The sequence below is a fragment of the Hyla sarda genome, chromosome 1 (genome assembly GCF_029499605.1).
Source record: "Hyla sarda isolate aHylSar1 chromosome 1, aHylSar1.hap1, whole genome shotgun sequence".
Lineage (NCBI taxonomy): Eukaryota > Metazoa > Chordata > Amphibia > Anura > Hylidae > Hyla > Hyla sarda.
This window is the reverse complement of record NC_079189.1, coordinates 231726015-231753318: the sequence shown is the minus strand read 5'-3', so window position 1 is coordinate 231753318 and position 27304 is coordinate 231726015. Positions and strand designations below refer to the sequence as shown.

The window sequence follows — 27304 nt, the reverse complement described above, 5'->3', positions numbered from 1 at the left end:
AGAATATACAGGGTGGGCCATTTATATGGATACACCTTTATAAAATGGGAATGGTTGGTGATATTAACATCCTGTTTGTGGCACATTAGTATGTGTGAGGGGGGGAAATTTTCAAGCTGGGTGGTAACCATGGCGGCCATTTTGTAGTCAGACATTTTGAATCCAACTTTTGTTTTTTCAATAGGAAGAGGGTCATGTGACAATTCAAACTTATTAGGAATTTCACAAGAAAAACAATGATGTGCTTGGTTTTAACATAACTTTATTCTTTCATGAGTTATTTACAAGTTTCTGACCACTTATAAAATGTGTTCAATGTTGCCCATTGTGTTGGATTGTCAATGCAACCCTCTTCTCCCACTCTTCACACACTGATAGCAACACCACAGGAGAAATGCTAGCACAGGCTTCCAGTATCCATAGTTTCAGGTGCTGCAGAATGGGCAAAACAAAAATTGGAACAGGACCCTCAGTTTACGCTGAAGATTTTGTTCAGTGATGAGGCAAACTTTTATGTGAAGGGTGAAGTTAACGAACAAAACCACCGCTATTGGTCTGACACTAACCCACATTGGATAGATCCCTCCAAGACTGTTGGAACACAAAAATTGATGGTATGGTGTGGTATATGGGGTATAAAGATAGTGGGGCCATTCATCATCAATGGAAACCTCAAGGCCACTGGATATGCGAAATTGCTACATGATGATGTGTTTCCCTCTTTATGCACTGAAGCTGGCACGTTCCCTGAGTTTTTCCAGCGGGATGGTGCACCACCACATTATGGGTGTCAGGTGCGAGCATTCCTAGATGAACAGTTTCCTGGAAAGTGGATTGGTCGTTGTGGGCCATTTGAATGGCCCCCAATGTCTCCCGATCTGACCCCCTTAGACTTTTATCTTTGGGGTCATCTGAAGACAATTGTCTATGCTGTGAAGATAAGAGATGTGCAGCACCTGAAACTACGGATACTGGAAGCCTGTGCTAGCATTTCTCCTGCGGTGTTGCTATCAGTGTGTGAAGAGTGGGAGAAGGGGGTTGCATTGACAATTCAACACAATGGGCCGCACATTGAACACATTTTATAAGTGGTCAGAAACTTGTAAATAACTCATGAAAGAATAAAGTTATGTTAAAACCAATCACATCATTGTTTTTCTTGCGAAATTCCCAATAAGTTTGATGTGTCACATGACCCTTTCCCTATTGAAAAAACTAAAGTTGAATTTAAAATGGCCAACTTCAAAAATGCCGCCATGGTCACCACCCATCTTGAAAAATTTCCCCCTTCACATATACTAATGTGCCACAAACAGGAAGTTAATATCACCAACCATTCCCATTTTATTAAGGTGTATCCATATAAATGGCCCACCCTGTAGATTTTATGTAAGATGAAATTTTTTTAGAAGGAGCAGAAGCTAGTCTCTGCTGCTCTTCTTTCTTGTTGAAGTAAATACTTAAATGAGAACACTATATGTAGACTTTTTCATTGCTAGCTGAAAATATCTGAAGAGTCCATGAACCTGTAAACCTACTGGGAACAGTCATGATTAATCATTAGGGTCTATGCCCAAAGGCATTACAGAGAAAATAAATGGGGGTCTGCTTTTATTTTTATCTTAGGCTGGAAGCAAATAGTTTAGTACAGGTGTTTTTGATACCTGAGACATATGAGCAACGTGCAGTGGCCGTGGAGCTCACCTTTTCACCTGGGAGGTGTGATAGTGTTACCAAATGGAATGCAATATGGAACATGAACTCCAAGAATATATTGTCTCCAGAGTCACTAGAGGGTTACTTGGCGTTGTACTTTATGCATTTCTTGTATCTTGTGCCAACAAATCACAGGTGCACACCATATGAGCAGGTGAAGCATTGATTGTGAAGGGTGAGGTATGAACCGTCTGTGTGGCTGCTGCACATGTTCCAGCTCACTGTGGTGCTGGTCATAAAAAGCTACAGTTTTCAGAAAATGACTCCTATGATATATGTTTATTTGGCAAATTATCATCTACACGCCAGAATCTTGAGGTTATTCTGAGTGTGTAAAGAATCACAAGAGGATAGAGTGTCTAAAAGAAACATATTAGCGAAGCGATAATTGGCATTTAAAACATTTACTGCCATTTTATTGTTTTATGATGTTTTTGTATTACAGAAATTATACTTTGCAAGCAAGTAAAGCTTAAATCTCCCAGCATGTTCTGCTTGTTCAGTGCCTGCACAGACCTTTTTGGTAAATTGAATTCTTAAAACCAGGTCCTGCACAAAGATTTAAGGAAATAGATCCCATAATATGTTGTTCAGCAAAGAGCATTGTGTTAATGGAGATTAGCTAAGCTGTTAGAACCATGCCTACCAATACATTGGTAAACCGGTCACAGTTAACCCCTTAAGGACCAGGCTCATTTTGGCCTTAAAGGGGTACTCCACCCCTAGACATCTTATCTCCTATCCAAAGCATAGGGGATAAGATGTCTGATTGAGGGGGTCCCGCCGATGGGGCCCCCCGCAATATCGCATGCAGCCCTCACCTGTATCTGCTTCCGGCAGTGCTTGAGGTTCTGGCTCCCGACCACGGGAATGGAAGATCGTGATGTCACGACTCCGCCCTGTGTGATGTCACGCCCCGCCCCCCTCAATGCAAGTCTATGGGAGGGGGCGTGACAGCCAGGACCTCCAGCGCTGCCGGAAGCAGATACAGGTGGGTGCTGCATGCTATATTGCGGGGGTCCCCAGCGGCAGGACCCTTGCAATCAGACATCTTATCTCCTATGCTTTGGATAGAGGATAATATGTCAAGGGGTGGAGTCCCCCTTTAAGGACCAGACCAATTTTGTCTTTTACTCTTTTATATTTCCATCCACAGATCCATATGAGGGCTTGTTTTTTACGTCACCAATTATACTTTGTAATTATGTCACTTAATTTACCATAAAGTGTACGGCGCAACCAAACAAATATTATTTATGTGGGAAAATTTTAAAGAAAAACGCAATTTAGCAGGTTTTATTTTCACACTGTACACTTTCCGGTAAAAACAACATGTTTTCTTTATTCTGTGGGTCAATACGATTAAAATGATACCCATGTTATATGCTTTTCTATAATTGTACCGCTTAAAAAAAATCTCAAACCATTTTAACAAAATTAGTATGTTTGAAATTGCCCTATTTCGACCACCTATAACTTTCTAATTTTTCCGTATATGGGGCGGTATGGGTACTCATTTTTTGCGCAATGATCTGTAGATTTTATCAGTACCACTTTTGCTTAGGTTTTACTTTTCTACATTTTTTATAAATTTTCTTAAATGTGACAAAAAAGCAGAAATTTTGGACTTTTAAAATTTTTTTTACGTTCACGCCATTCATTGTACTGGATAATTAACAATATATTTTAATAGTTCAGACTTTTACGCACACGGCGATACCAAATATGTGCATAAATAATTTTTTTACGCTTTTTTGGGGTAAAATGGTAGAAACGGACATTTTACTTTTTTATTGGGGGAGAGGATTTTTCTAATTTTTTTACTTTTTTATTTTACTTTTTTATTTATTTATTTTTTATTTTTACACTTTAATAGTCATTTGATTGCTAATACTGTTCAGTGCTATGCATAGAGCATAGCACTCATCAGTGTTATCGGTGATCTTCTGCTCTGGTCTGCTCGATCTCAGACCAGAGCAGAAGACCCCGGGAGACGGCCGGAGCCAGGTGAGGGGACCTCCGGCTGCCATGGTGGATGATCGGATCCCCGCAGCAGCGCTGCGGGCGATCTGATCATCCATTCAAAGTACCGCACTGGCGCAGATGCCGTGATCTGCATTGATCATCTGAGAGGTTAATGGCGGACATCAGCGTGATCGCGGATGTCCGCCATTACCAGCGGGTCCCTGGGTGCTGATAGCAGTTGGGACCTGCGGCACATAACGTGAGCTAATGTACGTCATGGTGCATTAAGTACCACGGCACCATGACGTACATTTACGTATATTGTCGTTAAAAATTGTGAATATAACTCAAAATTAAGTTTCCTTCTGGTTCAATTCTGGTGTTACTTTGACTAACACCACTTTAACTGACTGTGCTGGTAGACAAAGCAAGCCTTCTTGTGAAACATGTGTGGATGTGGCATCTTTGGGGTGCCACTACTTGTACAACCTAAAAGAGCTGCGGGTACCATGATCATAGGGTCATGGACACCTGGCTGCAGGATTATGTTTTTGGTGCCCTAGCTGAGCATAGATGTTTTAATAATTCCTCCAATTTTCCAGACATGCTCATTTAAATGGCAAGCCTAAAATGTATAAAATTAATTTTTGTAATATAAGATTATTATATTAGTCTACAGACTTCACCTCCACAAATTGCAGGCATTGACGCCAGTTTTGCAAGATTTATTTTAAACATAAAAGAAGCACCTGTCCACCTAAACAGTTGCAGCCAAAGGCATTTGATTTTTGACACCACTGTATAGTGGTCTCAAACTGTAGCCCTCCAAATGTTGCAAAACTACAACTCCTAGCATGCCCAGACAGCTGTTTGGGCATGCTGGGATTTGTAGTTTTGCAACAGCTGGAGGGCGACAGTTTGAGACTACTATACAGTGGTCTCTAAACTGTAGCCCTGCAGATCTTGAAAAACTACAACTCCTAGCATGCCCACACAGCTGTTTGCTGTATGGGCATGCTGGGATTTGTAGTTTTGCAATATCTGGAGGGCCACAGTTTGGAGATCACTGTGCAGTGGTCTCTAAACTGTAGCTCTCCAGATGTTGCAAAACTGCAAATCCCAGCATGCCCAAACAGCTTTCTCGGCATGCTGGGATTTTTAGTTACGTACCTCCAGCTGTTGCATAACTACATCTCCTAGCATGCCCTTGGGCGATCAGTACATGCTGGGAGTTGTAGTTTTGCAACAGCTGGAGGCACACTGGTTGGAAAATACTGTGTTAGGTAACAGAACCTAATTCAGTATTTTCCAACCAATGTGCCTCCAGCTGTTGCAAAAGTACAACTCCCAGCATGCACGGTCTGTCAGTACATGCTGGGAGTTGTAGTTTTGAAACAGCTGGAGGTTTGCCCCCCCATGTTAATGTACGGGCGAGTTTACCGTAAGCTTCCTACTTGAAGTTTTTCGCCGCAGGGCAAACTCCTAGCGGGAAACTCACTGTAAACCTGCGCCAGTGCGAATGTACCCTAAAAACACTACACTAATACAAAATAAAGGGTAAAACACAACATATACACCCCTTACACTGTCCCCCCCAAATAAAAATGAAAAACGTATTGTACGGTAGTGTTTCAAAAGCAGAGCCTCCAGCTGTTGCAAAACAACAACTCTCAGCATTTCCGGACAGCCACTGACTGTCCAGGCATGCTGGGAGTTTAGCAACAGCTGGAGGCACCCTGTTTGGGAATCACTGGCGTAGAATACCCCTATGTCCACCCCTATGCAATCCCTAATTTAGTTCTCAAATGCCCCCACATACCTCATATGTGGACGTAAAGTGCTCTGCGGGTGAACTACAATGCTCAGAAGAGATGGAGCGACATTGGGCTTTTGAAGAGAAAATTTGTCCGGAATTGAAGGCCACGTGTGTTTACAAAGCCCCCATAGTGCCAGAGCAATGGACCCCCCCCCACATTTGACCCCATTTTGGAAACTGCACCCCTGACGTAATGTAATAAGGGGTACAGTGAGAATTTACGCCCCACAGGTGTCTGACAGATTTTTGAAACAGTGGTCCGTGAAAATGAAAAAAAAATGTTTTCATTTGCACAGCCCACTGTTCCAAAGATCTATCAAACGCCAGTGGGGTGTAAATACTCACTGCACCCCTTATTACATTCCTTGAGGGGTGTAGTTTCAAAAATGGGGTCACATGTGGGGGGGTCCACTGTTCTGGCACCACAGGGGGCTTTGTAAACGCACATGGCCCCTAACTTCCATTCACAAACAAATTCATTCTTCAAAAGCTCAATGGCGCTCCTTCTCTTCTGAGCATTGTAGTGTGCCAGCAGAGCACTTGACGTTCACACATGGGGTATTTTTTCACAGAAATGGGGTTACACATTTTGGGGGTCATTTTCTCCTATTACCTATTGTAAAAATGTAAAAATGGGGAAAAAACTGCATTTTAATGATTTTTTTTTTCATTTACACATCCAACTTAAACAAAAAGTCATCAAACACCTGTGAGGTGTTAAGGCTCACTGTACCCTTTGTTACGTTCCTTATGGGGTGTAGTTTCCAAAATAGTGGCCATGTGGGTTGTTTTTTGCCATTCTGGCACCATAGGGACTTCCTAAATGCAACATGCCCACCAAAAACCATTTCAGCAAAATTTGCTTTCCAAAAGCCAATTGTAACTCCTTCTCTTCTGGGCATTGTAGTTCGCCCACAGAGCATTTTACGTCCTAACATGGGGTATTTCCATACTCAGAAGAGATGGGGTTAAAAATTTTGTGGGGCATTTTCTCCCATTACCTTTTGTAAAATTAGTAAATTTGGGGGGAAAAACTGCACTTTAGTGACAAAATTTCTGCTGTTGTAAATGTGACATGCCCCCCAAAAACCATTTAATCAAAATTCACTCTCCAAAATCCCATTGTTGCTCCTTCCCTTTTGAGCCCTCTACTGCACCTGCCGAACACTTGACATACACATATGAGGTATTTCCTTACTCGAGAGAAATTGGGTTACAAACTTTGGGGGACTTTTTCTCCGATTACCCCTTGCAAAAATTCAAAAACTGGGTCTAAAAGAACATGCAAGTGTAAAAAATGAAGATTTTGAATTTCCTCCTTCAATTTGCTGCTATTCCTGTGAAACACCTAAAGGGTTAACACACTTACTGAATGTCATTTTGAATACTTTGAGGGGTGCAGTTTTTATAATGGGGTCATTTTCTAACATGAAGGGCCTTCAAATCCACTTCAAAACTGAACTGGTCCCTGAAAAATTCCGATTTTGAAAAGTTTGTGAAAAATGTTAAAATTGCTGCTATACTTTGAAGCCCTCTGATGTCTTCCAAAAGTAAAAACATGTCAACTTTATGATGTAATCATAAAGTAGACATATTTTATATGTAAATCAATATATAATTTATTTGGCATGTCTATTTTCCTTACAAGCAGAGAGCTTCAAAGTTAAAAAAAAATGCATAAACTTTTGGAATTTTTCACCAAGAAATTATGCAAGTATCGACGAAAATTTACCATTAACATAAAGTAGAATATGTCCCCAAAAAACTATCTCAGAGTCAGAATGAAAGGTAAAAGCATCCCAGAGTTATTAATGCTTAAAGTGACAGTGGTCAGATGTGCAAAAAATGGCCGGGTCCTACAGTGAAAATTGGCTGGGTCCTTAAGGGGTTAAACTACAACTCCTGTGATGGGAGTTATAGTTTAGCAACAGCTGTAGGCCCTCTGTAGCTGATCTACAACTCCCATGATGTGAGTTGTAGTTTAGCAACAGCTGGAGTCACCCTGTTCCTAAACTGCAACTCCCATAATGGGAGTTGTAGCTTTGCAACAGCTAGAGACACCCCATTCCTGAACTACAACTCTCATGATGGGAGTTGTAGTTTAGCAACAGCTGGAGGCACCCCGCTCCTGAACTACAACTCCCATGATGGGGGTTGTAGTTTAGCAACAGCTGGAGGCATCCCGTTCCTGAACTACAACTCCCATGATGCGAGTTGTAGTTTTGCAACAGCTGGAGGCACCCCATTCCTAAACTACAACTCTCTTGATGGGAGTTGTAGTTTAGCAACAACTGGCTGGAGGCAGCCTCCCCGTCATCTCTCGTCATTTTGCTTATCCACAAAAGTTGCACAAAAGAATGCTTAGGCACATGTGCGACTTTTGTAAGCAAAAAAAAAAAATAAAGCTCTAAATACCTTGATAAATGTTCCCCAATATGGATGCAGAAATGTGGCCACATTATGCTTTTGTGCTTGTGAAAAAATTGCCTTAAGATTTAATTCTTAAAGAATCATATTTCATGATTATAATTTAGAAATTTCAGTGAGGGCTTTTCTAAACATCCTTCATTGATGCCTATTTTAGCTTTGGGGAAAAAAGGAACCATGTGTATCAGTTGCACATTTCAAATGCATTGCTTTCTTGTTAGGTGTATGAACTGTAGTAGATGCACTGTATGTGCATTCTGGGGTCAAAAAGGATAGACAAGCACAGAATTTCCAGGTAAACAAGAAGTGGTAGGATATGCCATCACATTATTTATAAATGAAAACCCTTTTGATCCTGAGAATGGCAGGGCTGCAATCCTTCTGTGTGCTGAGTCAATCAATCTTTTCCTATACAACGATACTCTTGGTCTCAGTATGTATTCAGGCATAAATACATTAAGCAATCTGCTAACATAGTTCCGCTCCTGAGTCTGTCCCTTCAGCTTGTGGGCACCATAGTAGCTATTATGGCTGTAACTGCGCCTATATAAGCAATCTACTGCATGGGACAAGATGTAAAGAATCTGTCTAGAAACCTATATCACCAACACATGTTGGAGCAGAGGAAAAGTTTACCAGTTGCCCTTAGCAACCAATCAGATTGCTTCTTTCTAGGAACACTCATTTACTCAATAGTCAGCCCATGTAACAGTAGTTTTCGTGCCATATGTGAACATCCTTAAAGAGAATCTGACATTCTTCTCTCTGTGCACTCACCTGCCACCTTTATAAGTATAATAATGAAGGGGGTGGGGTCGACTGGGTATTATGTAGGAGACAGGAGAACTTGGCCAGCTGGCTCCCCACCTCCAATGCGCGCTGGGACGCATTAGGAACTAAACTATTTACAAGCAATACGCAGCACCTAGTAAACGTATTTCAGTGAGTAACCCCTCATTTTACAGCTCTTCACCTGCACTATAACCCTGGGTTTAGTGCAGGTGAACTAGCTGTCAGATTCTGTTTAGGTGTTCAGTGCTTAATAACAGATAGTGACTCTGTACCATACATTTGGGATTCTGATCCCTGCACCAGACACATGAAGTTGATACAATATAATTTTTTACTAAAGTATTGTAAATCAAAAATGTTGTACAGTATATATAAATCTCAAGTGTATAAAGCGGTGCAGTTAATACATTTAAAATACATTGGTTTAATTACATGGATATTTAATTGATTAAAACACATACTTTTTGTCTTAATATAGCTTTTATTGTGTAGCTCCATAATTTAGGCTTGACATCATTTATCAGGAAAAAGGTTGTTGTTTTCTAATTGGACTGGAAGGGTAATAAAATGGTTGTTGTAATTTGCTGGAGGCCTTCTTCTGTAAAAACCTACAGATGGGCCTAAAAAGAGCACCTGTTACATTGTTGGTACAACAAGGGCCTGCAGAGGGGCTTAATGGCAGGACTGTCTGCTTTTGTCTTCCTCAGCTTCTCCTTGTAATTTGTCATTCTTCTGTGTCTCAAGTTTACTTGTGCTTTGTTTAAAAGAACAAGCTCCAATTCTGCTTCCCAGAAAAGATAAGTCATCAACACACAGTAAGGCTGTCCAAGTTAACACAGCAAAAAGCCTTTGGGAAAAATCTTCTTTAACATCTTATCTTAATAATGGTTGAAAACCACAGGAGTGTTTTATTCTGCTATTCTCCTCTATTTTAGGGAGGTCTTATTAAGGGCGCTATTCCCGTTTTATTGTGCTGAACACCTTCACAAAATGCACTCACTCAGATCTCTATATATGTAATTTGGGCCTGACTGTATAAATCATGATAACAGTAGCCGGCTCCTTTTTCTATGTTATATTAAGCATTAAGCAAGTGCAATATTTTGTACAGCAATAACCCCTGGAAAAAGTCTGGCATATATTGGAAACACTAATAGTATAAAAAGGAGGCAGTCCTGCTAGGCTAGGTAAGAGTAAAAGATATATGGTCAAAAATTAGAAAAAAGAGAGAGAGAAAATGTGTCTAAAATATCATAAAATAATGACATTTATTTAGAAAATGATGTGAGGTCTGCGGCAGGGCCCTTGTCGCAGACTGGTCACTAGATAAAATGTTTGCAATGGTATAAAATACTAAAAATATAAAATATACACAGTGGTATTGCACTTCAACAATTGGACAATGAGACAATGAAGGTGGGGCAATGGGACAGTGCAAACAGTATTTGTTTAGTTATAGTGTAAAGTCATATTATAGGAGCCGGGATTAATCCAGATGAAAGTGCAAGACAAAAAAGTTAATAATCCAATAGGGCAATTTTCAGTAGTGCTGGAGCCTCCCAGATTGGGGCCCACTATAAACGTTTTTAGGTGCAGAGATACAGGCGATGCCCCCTCTACCCCGGTGGCATGGGGACTCAATGCAAGAGGCCAATCACTATACAGTTCAGGCACTTTGTGCCTCTTACCGGCTACAGTGTGCACGGTCAGATGTGTGCGGCTGTGCTTGCGATCCGGATGCACGTCCTTCTGTCCCGGCGGCACGGGAGAAATGTAGATGGGGTGATAGGATCCGGTGCTGGGGGATGGAGATGATGGCTGGGAAGCAGCCTTGTAACATCTAGTTTAGGGTATCGAAGTGTACGCTGGTGAGATATTTGGAACCATGGCTTGGCTTCCAGCTGACTGTCAATCAAGCAGGGACAGGGGCAAACATAGGATTCAGGGGGCTCCATGGCTAAAATCAGACTGGGGTGCCCCCACTCCTGTGCCCTCATCACCCCCAGCCACCCCCCAGGCCCCCGTATTTGTACCTCTTAAACTACTAATCCTGATGGAGGGCACAGACAGAGCCACAGGTGCTGTGTCTCGACTGGCCAATGAAACAGCTCAACATTACCATCCTGAGGAAGCAGTCACTGGGACTAGTAGTTCAAGATGTGGCGAACAGGGGGGAATCGTGATTGGTGCCCACATAATCTGTGCCAGGAAAAGGGGGGCATAGAGACAGACCACACAACCACAGTCAGGGAACGAGAAGGCCTTCCAGCCTTCAGCACTTCAGGGACTTGGGGACATCTGTTTAACGCTTGGCATCAGAGAATAAAAACATACATTATGGAAACATAGACAAATATATAAAAGGTACCATGTGTCCCCTTGCCCTAACAGCTATCTAACAATGTCAGCAGATTGGAACATGAATTGTAGCCGGCAGATTCCATTTAAGATAAAATACTATTTCTGGCCATCACAATTGAATAAAGGGGTATTATACTTCCAGAATAGTAGCCAGTAGTACACTTTTATCCTGTTCCTTATTCCCTAGCTGTCACTGGTCTACATGCTGTCACATAATGTAAGAAGCCATACTGCAGTGTATGAAATGTTCATTGTTATGACAGAGGGGCTTTCCCTAAGAGAAAGACACGTGTTACAAACCTAGCAGTCAGTTCTTTAATATGTCTGGGCAATGGGCATTAAAAATATCATATTGTAAATTATTATTATTAATAGTTAATTATTTATTTATCTTTTACGTTTACGTTGTCATTTAAAAATATTTTTTTCAGTAAAAATTGTTACAGTCCTTAATATTTCAAGATATTATTAAGATGTAAAGTGAATTATTCTTTTTAAATTGCAGATGCTTATGTAGCTAATCATTTTTACTTGTATGTAGCCTATCAAACATTTCATTCTGTTATCTGTTGGTTTTGTTTGAGATTCTATTAAAGTGTCCACAAAGCAGATGGGCTTCCGCTAAGCTAATGTCAAATGTTCTCGTCGGTCATGTGTCCTAGCTGAAAGTATGCAGCTGTAGTTTATTGACTTCTCGCGGTAATTTATGTTGCAGAATTTGGTGCTATCACAGGTGGGAGAGGGAAAGGGAATGCTAAGTATTGTTGATCCTTCTTTTGTTCTTATGAACTAGTGTGACTAGATAAATAGCACCTCTTAATCTGACTCTCAGCAGGAGAGAAAATGGCATGTTGTTGAACAAGTTAAAAGATGTATAGTCGCAAGAGGAATAAGAAAGGTTTTCAGCTGAATGGATTGTTTTTTTTCCTTATTGAGTAGTAAGAAAGTTGTGAGGGACTGAAGTAGGTGTAGAAATGCACGTGAAAAACTACTTACATAGCTGTTGGATTATTTATAAAATGTTCATTTTGCTCTTCCATACCAATAGAAGTCACATTCACATTCATATGGTACATTTAAATAATAGTGACCATACATATAAAATAACTGCTGGCCAAATTTTTACCCAAATTCACTACATTTTGATAATAATGAGGCGATAGAATATTTATGAACACACAAGTCAACAACAAGTTAATGCATCTTGAGATACTGTGTGTCAGAGAACGCAGTCCAATCTGTATATGTTAAGAAAATTTACTTTTAGGCACTTATTACGCCACATTTTTGTCAGTCCAGCAAAGTATTAGTTTTTTTTTTTATCTGCTGGATATCTGCTGGATCCAACAAAGAACCATGCAGAAAAATGGACACCGTTTTAAAACATATCCATCATGTGGATGGTCAGTAGGAGCATCACATTATACATCGTGATACTGTACCCTACCGTGTATAGGAGAGATGCATTTCCAAGCAGATTCCACAGTAAGAATTTTAGTCTGGAATTCGAATGAGCATGGTACAGCAGGATCCCATTGATATTGGTATATTAGATACATTTTATGCCTTTACCAGTGTAATTAGGAATAAACATGTTTTAAAATTCACGTGATCTTTTGGTGACAGATCTAAACTTTGAAATTTTGGCTATAAAGCAACTAGCATAATATATATATATATATATATATATATATATATATATATATTATATATTATGCATCCATATCTCTCCAATAAAGTCTAAAGTGACAGGACTGAATTAAAGGGGTACTCCCACCCTAGACATCTTATCCCCTATCCAAAGCATAGGGAATAAGATTTATGACCGTGGGGGTCCCGCCGCTGGGGACCCCCGCAATGTTGCATCCGGCACCCACCTGTTTCTTGTCCAGAAGCGCTAGAGGGTCTCAGTCGCGACCTTGTGAACGGAAGTCCGTGACGTCAGGTCCCCTCCCATAGACTTGCATTGAGGGGACGGGACGTGACGTCAAACGGGGGCGGAGTCCTGACGTCACAGAGTTCCGTTCACGTGGTCGCGACCGAGCCCCTCCAGCACTTCCGGAAAAGAAACAGGTGGGGGCGCATGCAACATTGCGGGGGTCCCCAGCGGCGGGACACCCACGGTCAGACATCTTATCCCCTATCCTTTGGATAGGGGATAAGATGTCTAGGGTGGGAGTACCCCTTTAACCTCTTAAGGAACCATGACGTACGCGTACGTCATGAGTCCGCTCCCAATCTATAACGCGGGGCCATGGCGTGGCCCCGCGTCATAGTGGGTCGGGCCCGGCCTCTTACAACGGCCGGGACCCGTGGCTAATAGCGCACAGCATTTTTGTCTCACATTTATTTTTTTTCGCCATAGAACCATGAGGAGGTAGCCCTCCCACACCTGCACAGCAGCGATTACCAGAGAATAGGACGGGGAAACCACTTGCCACTGCACAGACCCCGTACCATACCAGAGACAACAAGCCATAGAAACATCATTGACTAGGCTCACATTGCAAGCAGGAATTCACCCCTGCACTGCCCATCAGCAGAACTTATAAAGAGACCCGCGCTGCCGACATAGACCGGAGCTCCACACACAGGATGCACAGAGCGCATACAGCTCATTACTGCTAATATCTGCCGGCTCACCTGCTTGGTCTGAGCGGATTTACTGTACTATACAACATTGGCTAAAACAGCCCAGACAACAAAAGGGGAAGAGGTGTCCTACACCTATCCTCAATTTATTCACAAAATCCTGTTGACAGAGACTATTACTTTTTATTTGATTCCAAAGTTGGTGTCCTGCTCTGGACAGTTCCTAAAATGGACAGCAGAGGTCAGCAGAGAGCACCGTGGTGGTGACATAAGAGAAATCCAAAATGAAAAACTCTCCTCTGTAGTATACAGTCCCTAAAAAGTACTGGAAGGATTAAGATTTTTTAACAGAAGTAATTTACAAATCTGTTCAACTTTCTGGCACCAGTTGATCTAAAAAAAAAAAAAAAAAAGTTTTCCATAGGAGTACCCCTTTAAATGTAAAAATTGGCTTTTCAAATAGTTTCCAAGAAGGAAAATATTACTGTTCTTCTGTTTAGCTTTATCTAAGGGTAGGTGCATACTAGGTTCCTGCCTCCATTAGTCATATTCATAGTTTTATGCCAAAAACAGGATGCTGACATGTACTGTTAACTAGAGCAGCGGACCCCATTCACTTCTATTGCCGAACAGAGTCATCTAGTGATTCTCTTTGCGTGTCCACACTATTTTTTTTAGCATACTGCAGGGGTGTTGCTAGGGGGGCTAAGGGGACTGAAGTCTGGTGCCTATAGCCTTGAGTCTCAGGCTTTCGCTTTTTATTGACACTGCTGCTTAAATGCAGCAGTGGTTTCTGGAGAGTTACTTGCCGTGTGGGCATGTCAAATTCCATTATACTGGCCACCTCAATGTAAAGGTATGCAAAAGAGATGTGTGTATGATAGATAGATGAACAGATAGATGCTAGATGTCTGTATGTATGATAGAAGTATGATAGATGTGCGTATGTATATGTGTGCATGTATGTATGATGTATGTATGATAGATATGTGCATGTATGTATGTATATAATAAATGTGTATGATAGATGAGGGGTCTGGAGAAGGAGGAGGACAGAGGGCTCTGGAGAGGAGAACAGAGGGGTCTGGAGGAAGAAGGGGACAGAGGAATCTGGAGGAGGAGGCGGCGGACAGAGGAGTGTGGGGGAGAAAGCAGACAGAGGACCCTGGAGGAGGAGGCAGGCATTGGGGTCTGGAGTAGGAGGCGGACAGAGGAATCTGGAGAAGGAGGCAGATAGAGGAGCCTGAAGGAGGAGGTGGATAAAGGGGTTTGGAGAAAGAGACAGACAGAGGGGTTTAGAGGAGGAAGCGGACAGAGGGGTCTAGAGGAGGAGGTGGACAGTGGGTTCTGGAGGAGGAGGCGTTCAGTTGAGTCTGGAGGAGGAGGCGAACAGAGGAGTCTGCAGGAGGAGGCAGACAGAGGGGTCTGGAGGTGGAGGCGGTGAGAGGGGTCTGGAGGAGGAGGGGGACAGAGGAATCTAGAGGAAGAGGCGGACAGAGGGGTCTAGAGGAGGAGGCAGACAGAGGAATCTGGAGGAGGAGGCAGACAGAGGAATCTGGAGCAGGACGTGGACAGAGGAATCTGGAGAAGGAGGCGGGCAGAGGAGTCTGGAGGAGGAGGCGGACAGAGGAGTCTGGAGTTGGACAGAGGGGTCTGGAGGAAGAAGCGGACAGAGGGGTCTGGAGGAGGAGGCGGACAGAGGGGTCTGGAGGAGGAGGCGGACAGAGGGGCCTGGAGGAGGAAGCGGACAAAGGGCTCTGGAGGAGGAAGTGGTCAGAGAGATCTGGAGGAGGACAGTGCAGGGGTAAGATTCAGCATAATTGAGAAGAAACAGTGTGTGGCAGTATTATTATTATAGATACAGTGTGTTGCATCGGGTACAGTTTTTGAAAGGGTTATATTCAGATAGAACAGATTATGGCAGGGTTGTATTAAGAGGGCATGATGTCTGTCAGGGTTTTATTCAGGAGGCTCAGTTTTGGGGTATGGTCTGTGGTGGTAATGATGGTGGTTGTTGTGGTATGTCAATATAAGGTGTCTTCCTAAATTCAGGTGACAGACTGATAACATTATTGTTCTTAGAGGTATTCTTAAAATGTTAAATAATCGCTTATGCTCATGATGGGGGATATCAAGGTGAATGGTGGGGTCTGACAGATGGGACACCTATCAATCACCAGAATGCAGGAGTAATATCCCCATAAATTAAGAGAGTGGACCAGTGCGTCATGCATTCTCTATAGAGAGGAACTGCTCCATAAACCATGAATGTTGAGTGTTGGTCGTGTATGTGCAGTGTATTGTGTACAGTAGTGGGAGAATATTAACTCCTTAAGGACGCAGCGCATTTTGACCTTAAGGACGCAACAGTTTTTTGCAAATCAGACCACTGTCACTTTAAGCATTAATGCTTTAACTTATGAATTTGATTCTGAGATTTTTCGAACTTTGAAGCTCTCTGCTTCTAAGGAAAGTGGACATTCCAAATAAATTATATGTTGATTCACATATACAATATGTCTAGTTTGTGGTTGCATCATAAAGTTGACACATTTTTACTTTTTGAAGACATTAGGGGCATTTTAGTCTAGCAGCAATTTTCTAATTTTTCTTGAAAATTTCAAAATCTGAATTTTCAGATTCAGTTTTGAAGTGAATTTGAGGGTTTTTATATCATAAATACCCCATAATGGACCCCATTATGAAAACTGCACCTCTTATAGAATTCAAAATGATATTCAGAAAGTTTGTTGACCTTTTTGGTGTTTCACAGGAATACTTGTAGACCCATTTTTTTCATTTTTACAAGTGGTAATAGGTAGTTTGTAACCCTAATTCTCTCGAGTAAGGAAATACCTCATATGTGGATGTAAAGTTGTCACGATTCGGCTGGCTGGAGGTGGATCCTCTGTGCCAGAGAGGGATTGGCGTGGACCGTGTCGGTGGACCGGTTCTAAGTTGCTACTGGTATTCACCAGAGCCCGCCGCAAAGCGGGATGGTCTTGCAGCGGCGGTAGCAACCAGGTCGTATCCACCGGCAACGGCTCAACCTCTCTGACTGCTGAGATAAGCGCGGTACAAGGGAGTAGACAAGAGCAAGGTCGGACGTAGCAGAAGGTCAGGGCAGGCAGCAAGGATTGTAGTCAGGGGCAACGGCAGGAGGTCTGGAACACAGGCTAGGAACACACAAGGAAACGCTTTCACTGGCACAATGGCAACAAGATCCGGCGAGGGAGTGCAGGGGAAGTGAGGTATAAGTAGGGAGTGCACAGGTGAAGATACTGATTAGGCCTGCTGCGCCAATCAGTGGCGCAGTGGCCCTTTATTTTGCTGAAAGGGTTTTTGGGGGGCATGTCACATTTTGGAAGCCCCTATGGTTCCAGAACAGCAAAAAAAACTACATGGCATACTATTTGGTAAACTACACCCCTCAAGGAATATAACAAGGGGTACAGTGAGCCTTAACACCCCACCGGTGTTTGACGACTTTTCACTAAAGTCGGATGTGAAAATAATTTTTTTTTTACAAGGGATAATAGGAGAAAAAGCCTCCCAAAATATGTAACACAATTTTTTCTGAGTATGGACATACCCCATATGTGGATATAAAGTACTCTGCGGGCGGACTACAATGCTCAGAAGAGAAGGAGCACCATTTTTTGAACAGTGGGCTGTGCAAATGAAAAATTGAAGTTTTGAAGAATGAATGAAGAATTTCATTTTCACGGACCACTGTTCAAAAAATCTGTCAGACACCTGTGGGGGTGTCAATGCTCACTGTACCCCTTATTACATTCCGTGAGGGGTGTAGTTTCCAAAATGGGTTAACATGTGAGGGGGGTCCACTGTTCTGGCACCATGGGGGCTTTGTAAACACACGTGGCCTTCAATTCCAGCCAAATTCTCTCTCCAAAATCCCAATGGCACTCCTTCTCTTCTGAGCATTGTAGTTCGCCCTCAGAGCACTTTACATCCACATATGGGGTATTTATATACTCAGAAGAAATGGGGTTACAAATTTTGGGGGGCTTTTTCTCCTATTACACATTGTGGAAATAAAAACTTTGTGGTAACACCAGCATTTTAGTGAAAAAAATCAGATTTTTCATTTTCACATCCAACTTTAACAGAAATTTGTCAAATACCTGTGGGGTGTTAAGGCTCACTGTACCCCTTGCTATGTTATGTAAGGGGTGAAGTTTCCAAAATGGGGTCACATGTGGGTGATTTTTTTTGTGTTTATGTCAGAACCCCTGTTAAATAAGCCACCCCTGTGCAATTTAGCCCCTTCTGACCTTGTTGTGCTCAGATACACCCACATATGGGGTATTTTTATACTCAGGAGAAATTGTGTTACAAACTTTGGGGGTCTTTTTTTCCTTTTACCTCTTGTAAAAACGAAAAGTATGGGGGCAACACCAGCATGTTAGTGTAAAATTTTAATTTTTTTTACACTAACGTGCTGCTGTTTACCCCAACTTTACCTTTTCATATGGGGTAAAAGGAGAAAAAGACCTCCAAAATTTGGAACACAATTTCTCCTGAGTACGGAAATGCCCCATATGTGGCCCTAAACTGTTGCCTTGAAATATGACAGGGCTCCGAAGTGAGAGAGCACCATGCACATTTGAGGGCTAAATTAGGAATTTGCATAGGGACGGACATGGCAGTGTTGCCCAAACAGGGTGCCTCCAGCTGTTGCAAAACTCCCAGCATGCCTGGACAGTCAATGGCTGTCCGGCAATACTAAGAGATCTTTAGCAACAGCTGGAAGCATCGTTTTGGAAACACTGCTGTATGAGACGTTTTTACTTTTATTGAGTGCTAGTGTAAGGGTGTATATATGTAGTGTTTTACCCTTTATTTTGTGTAAGTGTAGGTAAGTGTAAGTGTTTTTAGAATACATTCACACAGGCGGGAGTTCATAGCTGGGAGCTTGAGCTGCAGTGGAAAATTTGCTGCAGCTCAAACTTAAAGTGGGAAACTTGCTGTAAACCCCCACCCATGTGACTGTACCTTGTGCATTAACTTGGGCGAGGGGCTAAACTTCAACTGTTGCAAAACTACAACTCCCAGCATGCACTGACAGACCATGCATGCTGGGAGTTGTAGTTATGCAACAGCTGGAGGCACACAGGTTGGGAAACACTAAGTTAGGTAACAGACTACCTCAGTGTTTCTGCACCAGTGTGCCTCCAGCTGTTGCAGAACTACAACTCCCAGCATGCATGGTCTGTCAATGCATGCTGGGAGTTGTAGTTTTGCAACAGCTGGAGGCACACGGGTTGGGAAACACTGAGTTAGGAAACAGACAATGTTTCCCAACCAGTGTGCCTCCAGTTGTTGCAAAACTACAACTCCCAGCATGCCCTTCGGCTCTCCGGGCATGCTGGGAGTTGTAGTTTTGCAACATCTGGCCTTTCAGATGTTGCCAAACTACAACCCTCAGCATGTCTGGACAGTCTTGGCATGCTTGGAGTTGTAGTTTTGCAACATCTGGACAGAGGACTCCAAACTGTAGCCCTCCAGATATTGCAAAACTACAACTCCCAGCATGCCCAGACAGCCTTTGGCTATCTGGGCATGCTGGGAATTGTAGTTGTGAAACTACAAGGCAGCAGTGAAGATCACTTACCAGATCTTCATTGCTGCCTCTGTCCGCCACAGCCACAGCCGCCTGCATACTGCTGCCACTGGTCCTCCCTGCCACCAGTCCCCTGCTGTCTACCGCCGGTAACTGCCGCCGCCACCATCTTTACCCACTGAACTTCCAGCGGCGGGCAAAGCGGGGATCTCAACTTTGAATCGGTGAAATTGCGGTGTCCCGAACAGCTTAGAGGACAGCGGGATGTGACTTATCTTCTTCCCAGCTGTCCGATCGGCGTTTGATTGCTCCAAGCCTGAAATCAGGGCTTGAGCAATGAAGAGCAGAAAACACTGATCTATGCATTTTTATGGCAATGCATTGAACAGTGCCTGCAATCAGTGTATGCAATGTTACAGCCCCTTGAGGGGGCTATAACACTGCATAAAAAAAAAAAGTTAAATGGGTTATTCAGGAAAAAAAAACTTTATATATATATATATATATATATATATATATATATATATATATATATATATATATATATCAACAGAGTTGTAAATTACTTCTATTAAAAAATCTTATCCTTTCTGTACTTATGAGCTGCTGAGGTTGAGTTGTTCTTTTCTGTCTAAGTGCTCTCTGATGTCACCTTTCTTGGGAACTGTCCAGAGTAGAATCAAATCCCCATAGCAAACCTCTTCTACTCTGTGCAGTTCCCGAGACAAGAAGAGATGTCAGCAGTGTGCACTGTTGCCAGACCGAAAATAACAACTCAACTTTAGCAGCTGATAATTATTGGAAGGATTAAGTAATTTACAAATCTGTTTAACTTTCTGGAGCCAGAAGTTTTTTTTCCTGGAATACCCCTTTAATAAATGTGATTTAACCCCTTCCCTAATAAAAATCAGAATCACCTCCCTTTTCCCATTTAAAAAAAAGTGTGTAAATAAAAATAAAAACAAACATATGTGGTATCGCCACGTTTGTAAATTTCCAAACCATAAAAAATATATTGTTAATTAAACTGCACGGTCAATGTCGTACGCGCAAAAAAATTCCAAAGTCCAAAATAGTGTATTTTTGGTCACTTTTTATACCATAAAAAAATTTATAAAAAGCGATCAAAACGTCAGATCAAAACAAAAATGATACCGATAAAAACTTCAGATCACAGCCCATTTGTGGAAAAATAAAAAAGTTAAAGGGGTTAGAAAATGACAATTTTAAACGTATTAATTTTCGTGCATGTAGTTATATAGCTATATAAGTAGTATATCATTTTAATCGCATGGACCTACAGAATAAAGATCAGGTGTCATTTTTACCGAAAAATTTACTGTGTAGAAACTGATCCAAAGGTTAGGGGATAAGATATCTGATTGCGGGGGGTTCAACCACTGCGAACCCCCGTGATCTCTCCTGCAGCACCCCCTGTCATCTGGTGCATGGAGAGAACTTCGCTCCGTGCCTGATGACCGGCGATACAGGGGCCGGGGGCACGTTACATCACGGCCCTGCCCCCTTGTGACATCATGCCCATCCCTCTCAATGCAAGTGTATGGGAGGGGGCGTGGTGGTGATGATGATAACAAGGACATTGAGGACTGACCTTGGCTGGAAATGAAGACAAAACAAGCCGGGCTCTCGGAAAAGCTGACAAGGGGGGTGAGCTTCATGCTTTGTTGCTTGCTCACTGAGCATTAAGCATTTCAAGGAAAGAAATGAGTATTGGATAGCCACACTCTTAGACCCTCAGCAACATTTTTTTTTTATAGGGTGAAGCTAAGCAGCCAGCTTCCCACAGCTTTCCAGCAGCAAACACATGCCAAACAAGGGTCCACTCCACTCCCTATGTCAACACTCCACTCCCTTTTCCAGCACTACCTCTGCAAGAGGCATGTGCAGCAGCTGCATCTTCTTGGAGTAAATGATGACAACATTTTTACATTTGGTATTCCACCCTGACATGAATCACCACCACCACCTGAACAACCAGGTTGATGCATACCTAAGCTGTGCCCTTTCTCTGATAGACACCATAAGACCAGACCCTATGTACTTCTGGGTCACCAGATTAGACCATGGGCCAAAACATGCCCAGTTTGCCATGGGTTTTGGGTTTTGTCTTGTCTACCCTCCAGTGTAGCATCAGAGAAAGGGAACAGGGGGAGCGGCCATGATGTATTCGAGTACACTGCGCATAAGCGCGGCGACTCGCACATCGCAGTGTGCCTGCTCGTAGCGATGGATTGCTTCTACGAGCAGGCACAGCTGGAGTCACAATATAGGGGGTCCATCGTTGGCGGATCTGCAGCCTAAAATATGCTGCGGATCCATCCGTGCGAACGTACTCTAAATCTCCTGTGCCAGATGTCACTGAGATGATACTACTACCACCACCCCTGCTGTCCTGTCCGCTGATTAAACTACAGCTCTCACCAGTCTATCACTGTCTGCTTTCAACTGGCTACTACTACTCCCACCAGTCCACCACTGCCTACTGTTCCCTGGCTACCACCAATCCATCACTGCCTGCTGTCCATTGGCTACTAGAATTATCACTAATCCACCATTGCCTGCTGGCTACTACAACTACAACCAGTCAACCACACCTTGTTGACTGCTGGCTACAACCACCAGTCCATCCCCCTTGCTGCTGCTACTACCAGCCAGGTCTACACGTACACAACCTATGATCTCCAAAATCATTTGTGTTGGCTTTTCATACAAAAGCTATTTCTTCTTCACTATTTTGAGACACCAAAACTCTTATAATTCACAAAGGGAGAATTTTTGGAATGCTTGGAAAAATTTATTGCATTTTCACTTGCCAAACTTAAAACCTGCTGCTAATTCTAAAAAAGGAGAATTTTTAAAACACTTGGAAAAAGCTATTTTTTCTTCCAATACCACTGTGTGCATTTTAACACCAGCAGGCATCTGTCAACAAACAGGGATTATATATGCACCTTTATTTTATTGTTAAAAAAACATACAAAATCCACTAGTGCAGTAGTGCAAGCTGTTAGTTACCATGGGTTTCCACGTTGCCAGAACTTTGACAATAGTTTAGCCTTAAAAGCACTTTAAAACTATATTTCTAGTTGACCCTAGAAGTGTTATTCAGGGCTTAAGAGTTCTTAGGCAGTGTTATACACAGATTTTGAGGCTTATTGCATTTCTGGTTCACAAACAACCTGTGTTGCCGCTAACCAAAATTTTTTGAGATTGCTCAACTCTATTTATAAGTATTTTTTGCAAACACATTACATATTCCAAATTATTACTTCTCTATTTCTTACTGGTGTTACTATACATTAGTATTTAATTTTGAAATAGTGAAACAAGGTCGGGTCATTTGTGATTGGAAATGATGACTTTTACTGCTAATTTTATAAATTTTTATAAATTTTATAAATGATGACTTTTACTGCAAATAGTACATTTCCAAAATACAGCATTAATATGAGATTTTGACTCTTTTCTGTTTAAATTTTTCCTCTTTTAGTCTATTATCTTTATCCGGGACAAAAATTCACAAGGACAGGAATTGTCTGGATACATTGATTATTCCCATCGGCTAAAGACAGAAGATTTTGAAATGTACTTTAGTGGCAAGAAAAAGCTCCTTCCACAACCCACTGACTTAAGGTATAACAAATAACACAAGTAAAATAAAGGAAGGTTAATAAATATGATATTAACATTAAGTGTAGAAGGTCAGTGTAGAGGGACTATTTTCTGCAGAGGGGAATGAAGGCAGAAAACAATTATTTTAAATGGTTATTAAAGCGATTTTTGTTTTTGGGTGTTTTTGGGTGTTCAGACTCCCACCATTTGTTAGAAAAGCCAGGAGAAGCACTCAGCTAAACTCTTCAACAGAATCGGAATGCTTCTCCCCACTTATTGTAAAGATCAAATGGGGTCTGACCACTCATGACATGTCAAAAGTTTTTAAAATGATAGTAACACTTTAAATAAATACATGACAGTAATATCAGTCACTTGATTTAACAGTATTGTATTAACTTGTATGGTCTACATGGTGATAATATTGGGCTTTGCACAGTGAATTCTGTTACATCATAGTAAAAGCATTGGTAATATTGGCCAGATAGAGGTGATTTTTCTTACTGCATGGTGGTAATATCTGCTTATGGTATAGTAGCAACAATGTTATATGTTAACTATATATGTATATGAAACATTTATTTTTATTTTGAGATGGATACAGGTGCCTTGGGGTTTGTGCCCTCAAACTTTTGGCCTGATGTAAATAGTATAGCTAACAACTTAAAAGGCATTCATGTTAGTTGGGCTTCTTAAACTGCTCCATATCCTAGAAACTCTTAACCTGCTCAGGGGCACACCTGCAGCTGCATAAGCCTATATAAATGGGCAGAAAAATGTCCCTGATAACTCTCCTCAAAAGTTGACAAGAATAGTTATATACCAAGCTAGTTTGGACTGCTGGTCATCTGTCCTGGTACTTGAGTGAGTGGTCCATTTTTTTTTAACATGACAACTTATACTTATCTCTAATCAAATTCATGGTATTTTTTTTATTTTCCTTATTGTTTAAGTTTTTTTAAATTCTGTATTTGGTCCCCTGATGAACCTCGAGGTTTAGGTGAAGGGAAACACATTGGGACAGCCTTTGTATTTACAGGATTTGCATTTGTCTAATCACTGGGTACACAGATCTGTTTTTTATGTGTGACTGGTAACCCTGAGAATTATATTTTTCCTATTGTTGGATTTGTCTATTGGTGTGACATACCTATATTTATTTTTTTATAAAGGATATATACATGTTTTATCTATTTATGTTTTAATGTATATCAAATAACTGTTACATTTTATAAGGGTCATTAATTATTTGATAGCTATATGCTAAATTACCAGCAAGTATAGCCTAATATGGTGTATTTGATTTTGTTTGCACACCAAACCAGTTGGATACATTATACACATTCTTGACACAATCTTTAAGATTTCCACCCCCTAAGTATCATCATTCTGTATATATTTAAAAAATAATATTGTGCAATTGTCACACTTTGTTGTTGTATATACATATTTAACTTTTTACGGTCAGCCATTAATTATTATTCCTTATTATTCTACAATTCATATTTCTGTGAGTAGATGTAACTGTAGCCATCACAGATGTTATGTCTCCGCAATGTTAACTTACTCAGATGAATCCATATAACACCAAATGAAATCCTTTGTAGTTATTGAAACCCTTACTTATTTGCATTGCCAAGATATGCAGTGACCAGAGGCTTTAGCCAAAGTTAAGGTGGTCTTTAATTGTGGTTGCGGTTTTAAAGGATTTAAATACAGTATTGGCTGCGCTTTCTGAACCTCAGCTATGCAACTCAAAGTATTTTCAGCTATCTTGAGCTGTTTTATTACGGACAAAAGATTTTTACTAGATTTAGATCACATTCTAGATGTATTATGTTTTAAAGAAAAAAAGATATTAGTACAAAAACTAGAGCACATGCATACCACGGCTTCTTATAGGTGCCATGCAAGGCATTAACATTTAAAGCAAGCATTTATAATAAAGCATGTACAGAATAATAGTTCTCAAAGAGGCACTTCGGGGGATGAACGATATAACAGGTTAAATATTTGCAAGACAGGTTAATGTTCCAGGAAACTATATGTACAGGATACAACCAAACAAAAAACTAAAGTGACCAAGTAGCGATCCTATCAAAAAAAAAAAACACCATCCATATTGAAGTACTCAATCCTCCACATTTATTTCCATAAAAATTAGGCAATGTCAATCAGACCATATGTCCTGAAGAAAGGTGTAAGCTATATAAGACCTCAGAAAGGTGTTTACAATGTCAGAATTTTATGAAAATAGATGTGGAGCATTGAGTCGTTTTATATGGATCATGTTTATCGAATCCCTTTTAATTGAAGCCAATAGTTGCTAAAACCCATGTCAGGATTCGGCAGGCTGGAGGTGGATCCTCTGTGTCAGAGAGGGATTGACGTGGACCGTGCCGGCGGACCGGTTCTAAGTTGCTACTGGTATTCACCAGAGCCCGCCGCAAAGCGGGATGGTCTTGCAGCGGCGGTAGCAACCAGGTCGTATCCACCGGCAACGGCTCAACCTCTCTGACTGCTGAGATAGGCGCGGTACAAGGGATTAGGCAAGAGCAAGGTCGGATGTAGCAGAAGGTCAGGGCAGGCAGCAAGGATCGTAGTCAGGGGCAACGGCAAGAGGTCTGGAACACTGGCTTGGGATACACAAGGAACGCTTTCACTGGCACAATGGCAACAAGATCCGGCAAGGAAGTGAAGGGGAAGTGAGGTAATATAGGGAAGTGCACAGGTGAACACACTAATTAAAATCAGGCGCCAATCAGTGGCGCACTGGCCCTTTAAATCGCAGAGAGCCGTCGCGCACGCGCCCTAGGGAGTGGGGCCGCGTGCGCCGGGACAGCACAGATGGGGAACGAGTCTGGTAAGCGGGCCGGGATGCGCACCACGAGCGGGCGCGTCCCGCATCGCGAATCGCATCCCTGCTAGGGACATTATCGCAGCGCTCCCGGTCAGTGGGTCTGACCGGGGCACTGCGAACAGGAAAACGCTGCGAGCGCTCCGGGGAGGAGCAGGGACCCGGAGCGCTCGGCGTAACAACCCACAATCTGGATTTGTGAGACAAGCGGACATGGAAGGGGGAGGTTGTGACCATATGTGACCATATGGAGAAGTAAGTAGATACCTATGAACGCATATATTGTATTGTAGCAGTGCTCTCCCCACAACCAATAGTTAATATTTTTTTCCTGTGTATAATTTGATGAGACTACAGTATATGTGTTACACTTTCTACTTGGAGGATGCATTTAGTCTTTTTGAAGTACAGTAGTATTACTGGCTATCCCTTGAACACTTACACATAGTGGATGAATATTAAGATCGAAATGACTTCCACCGACAATATTTACATTTCCGACTCACTCAGCACTCTTCTCTCTTGGAAGTTAGTTGTATATTCTAAGGTACAGAGGATCTTTACAACTTTTCTCTTGATAAGAGGATTTTATTTCTAACATTTTCACCTGAGGAATTTTCTTTAGTAGATCATTCATAGATAATTACATTGGAAGTGTTATTATTATTGTTATTATTATTAACATTAATAGTAAAAATAATATTAGTATTATTTATTGATTTATATTTCTACTGAAGTTAATTTTCACTATGTAACTTGCAGGTTGTCTATTTATATGAGAATAAAGTAAAACCATTTATAAATTTGTCAGATAACTGAAAATATCTGTTTTTAGTTATTGAAAGGGAGTTCCCTACCGCAACAAATGATTGAATAGGCAAACATCAGGGGCAGGTCAACCACATGTGGAAAATTGTACCACTAGCCCAATGGCACCGCCAACACAGATCGGAGGAGGGAGAAGGGGAGGGACCCTGTACCAGAGAGGGGAGTTTATAGTTCAATTAATGCAGCACCACAGATATAGACGTCTTGTGACAAAGCAGGAAAGAAGTTTCCCAGTCCACTGTGCTAGGGGTGCCAGCAAGCCCACACTCCCAGCTCCTCTGGAAAGGAAGCAAGTCTTGAGAGTCTCTACTACAGAGAAGGGAATACATGGACAACACAACATGTGTTGGCTTTGTAGTGAACAGGCAGAGAGATTTGAGGGCAGTCAGATCATTATGAAAATCCCCCGACCCTTTCCATGAAATATAAAAGTGCTGCAACTGTGTGTACTGGAAAAGAGAGCAATTTGAGGGACAATGGTCCTCGAGAATGTCCGCTGAGTTTTTCGCGAGGACGACTGGAGAACCCGATAGATAGTGAAAGGGTCAGGCAGGTTGCAGTCAGAAAGCTGCCAGCCTGAAGACCAGCAGAGGGGTGAGAGGAACAAGGAGTTTGAAAAGCATGACCTGGAGAGCTGAAGCAGACACACTTGTAGGACCGACCGGGAGAAGAATGGTAGGGATCTCAGGGTCCGCTTCATCCAAAAGGAAGGGCTAATCCACAGAAGGGATGC

General features: G+C 41.8%; 1 protein-coding gene across 1 annotated transcript in view; it reads left to right on the top strand.

Moving 5' to 3' along the window:
- Positions 1 to 27304, top strand: part of CFAP299 (cilia and flagella associated protein 299) — a 534640-nt gene that overhangs the window by 393809 nt on the left and 113527 nt on the right. The window contains exon 5 of the mRNA XM_056568944.1: positions 22765 to 22907. Coding sequence (XP_056424919.1) covers positions 22765 to 22907 — 143 coding nt within the window. The remainder of the gene's footprint in view (positions 1 to 22764; positions 22908 to 27304) is intronic.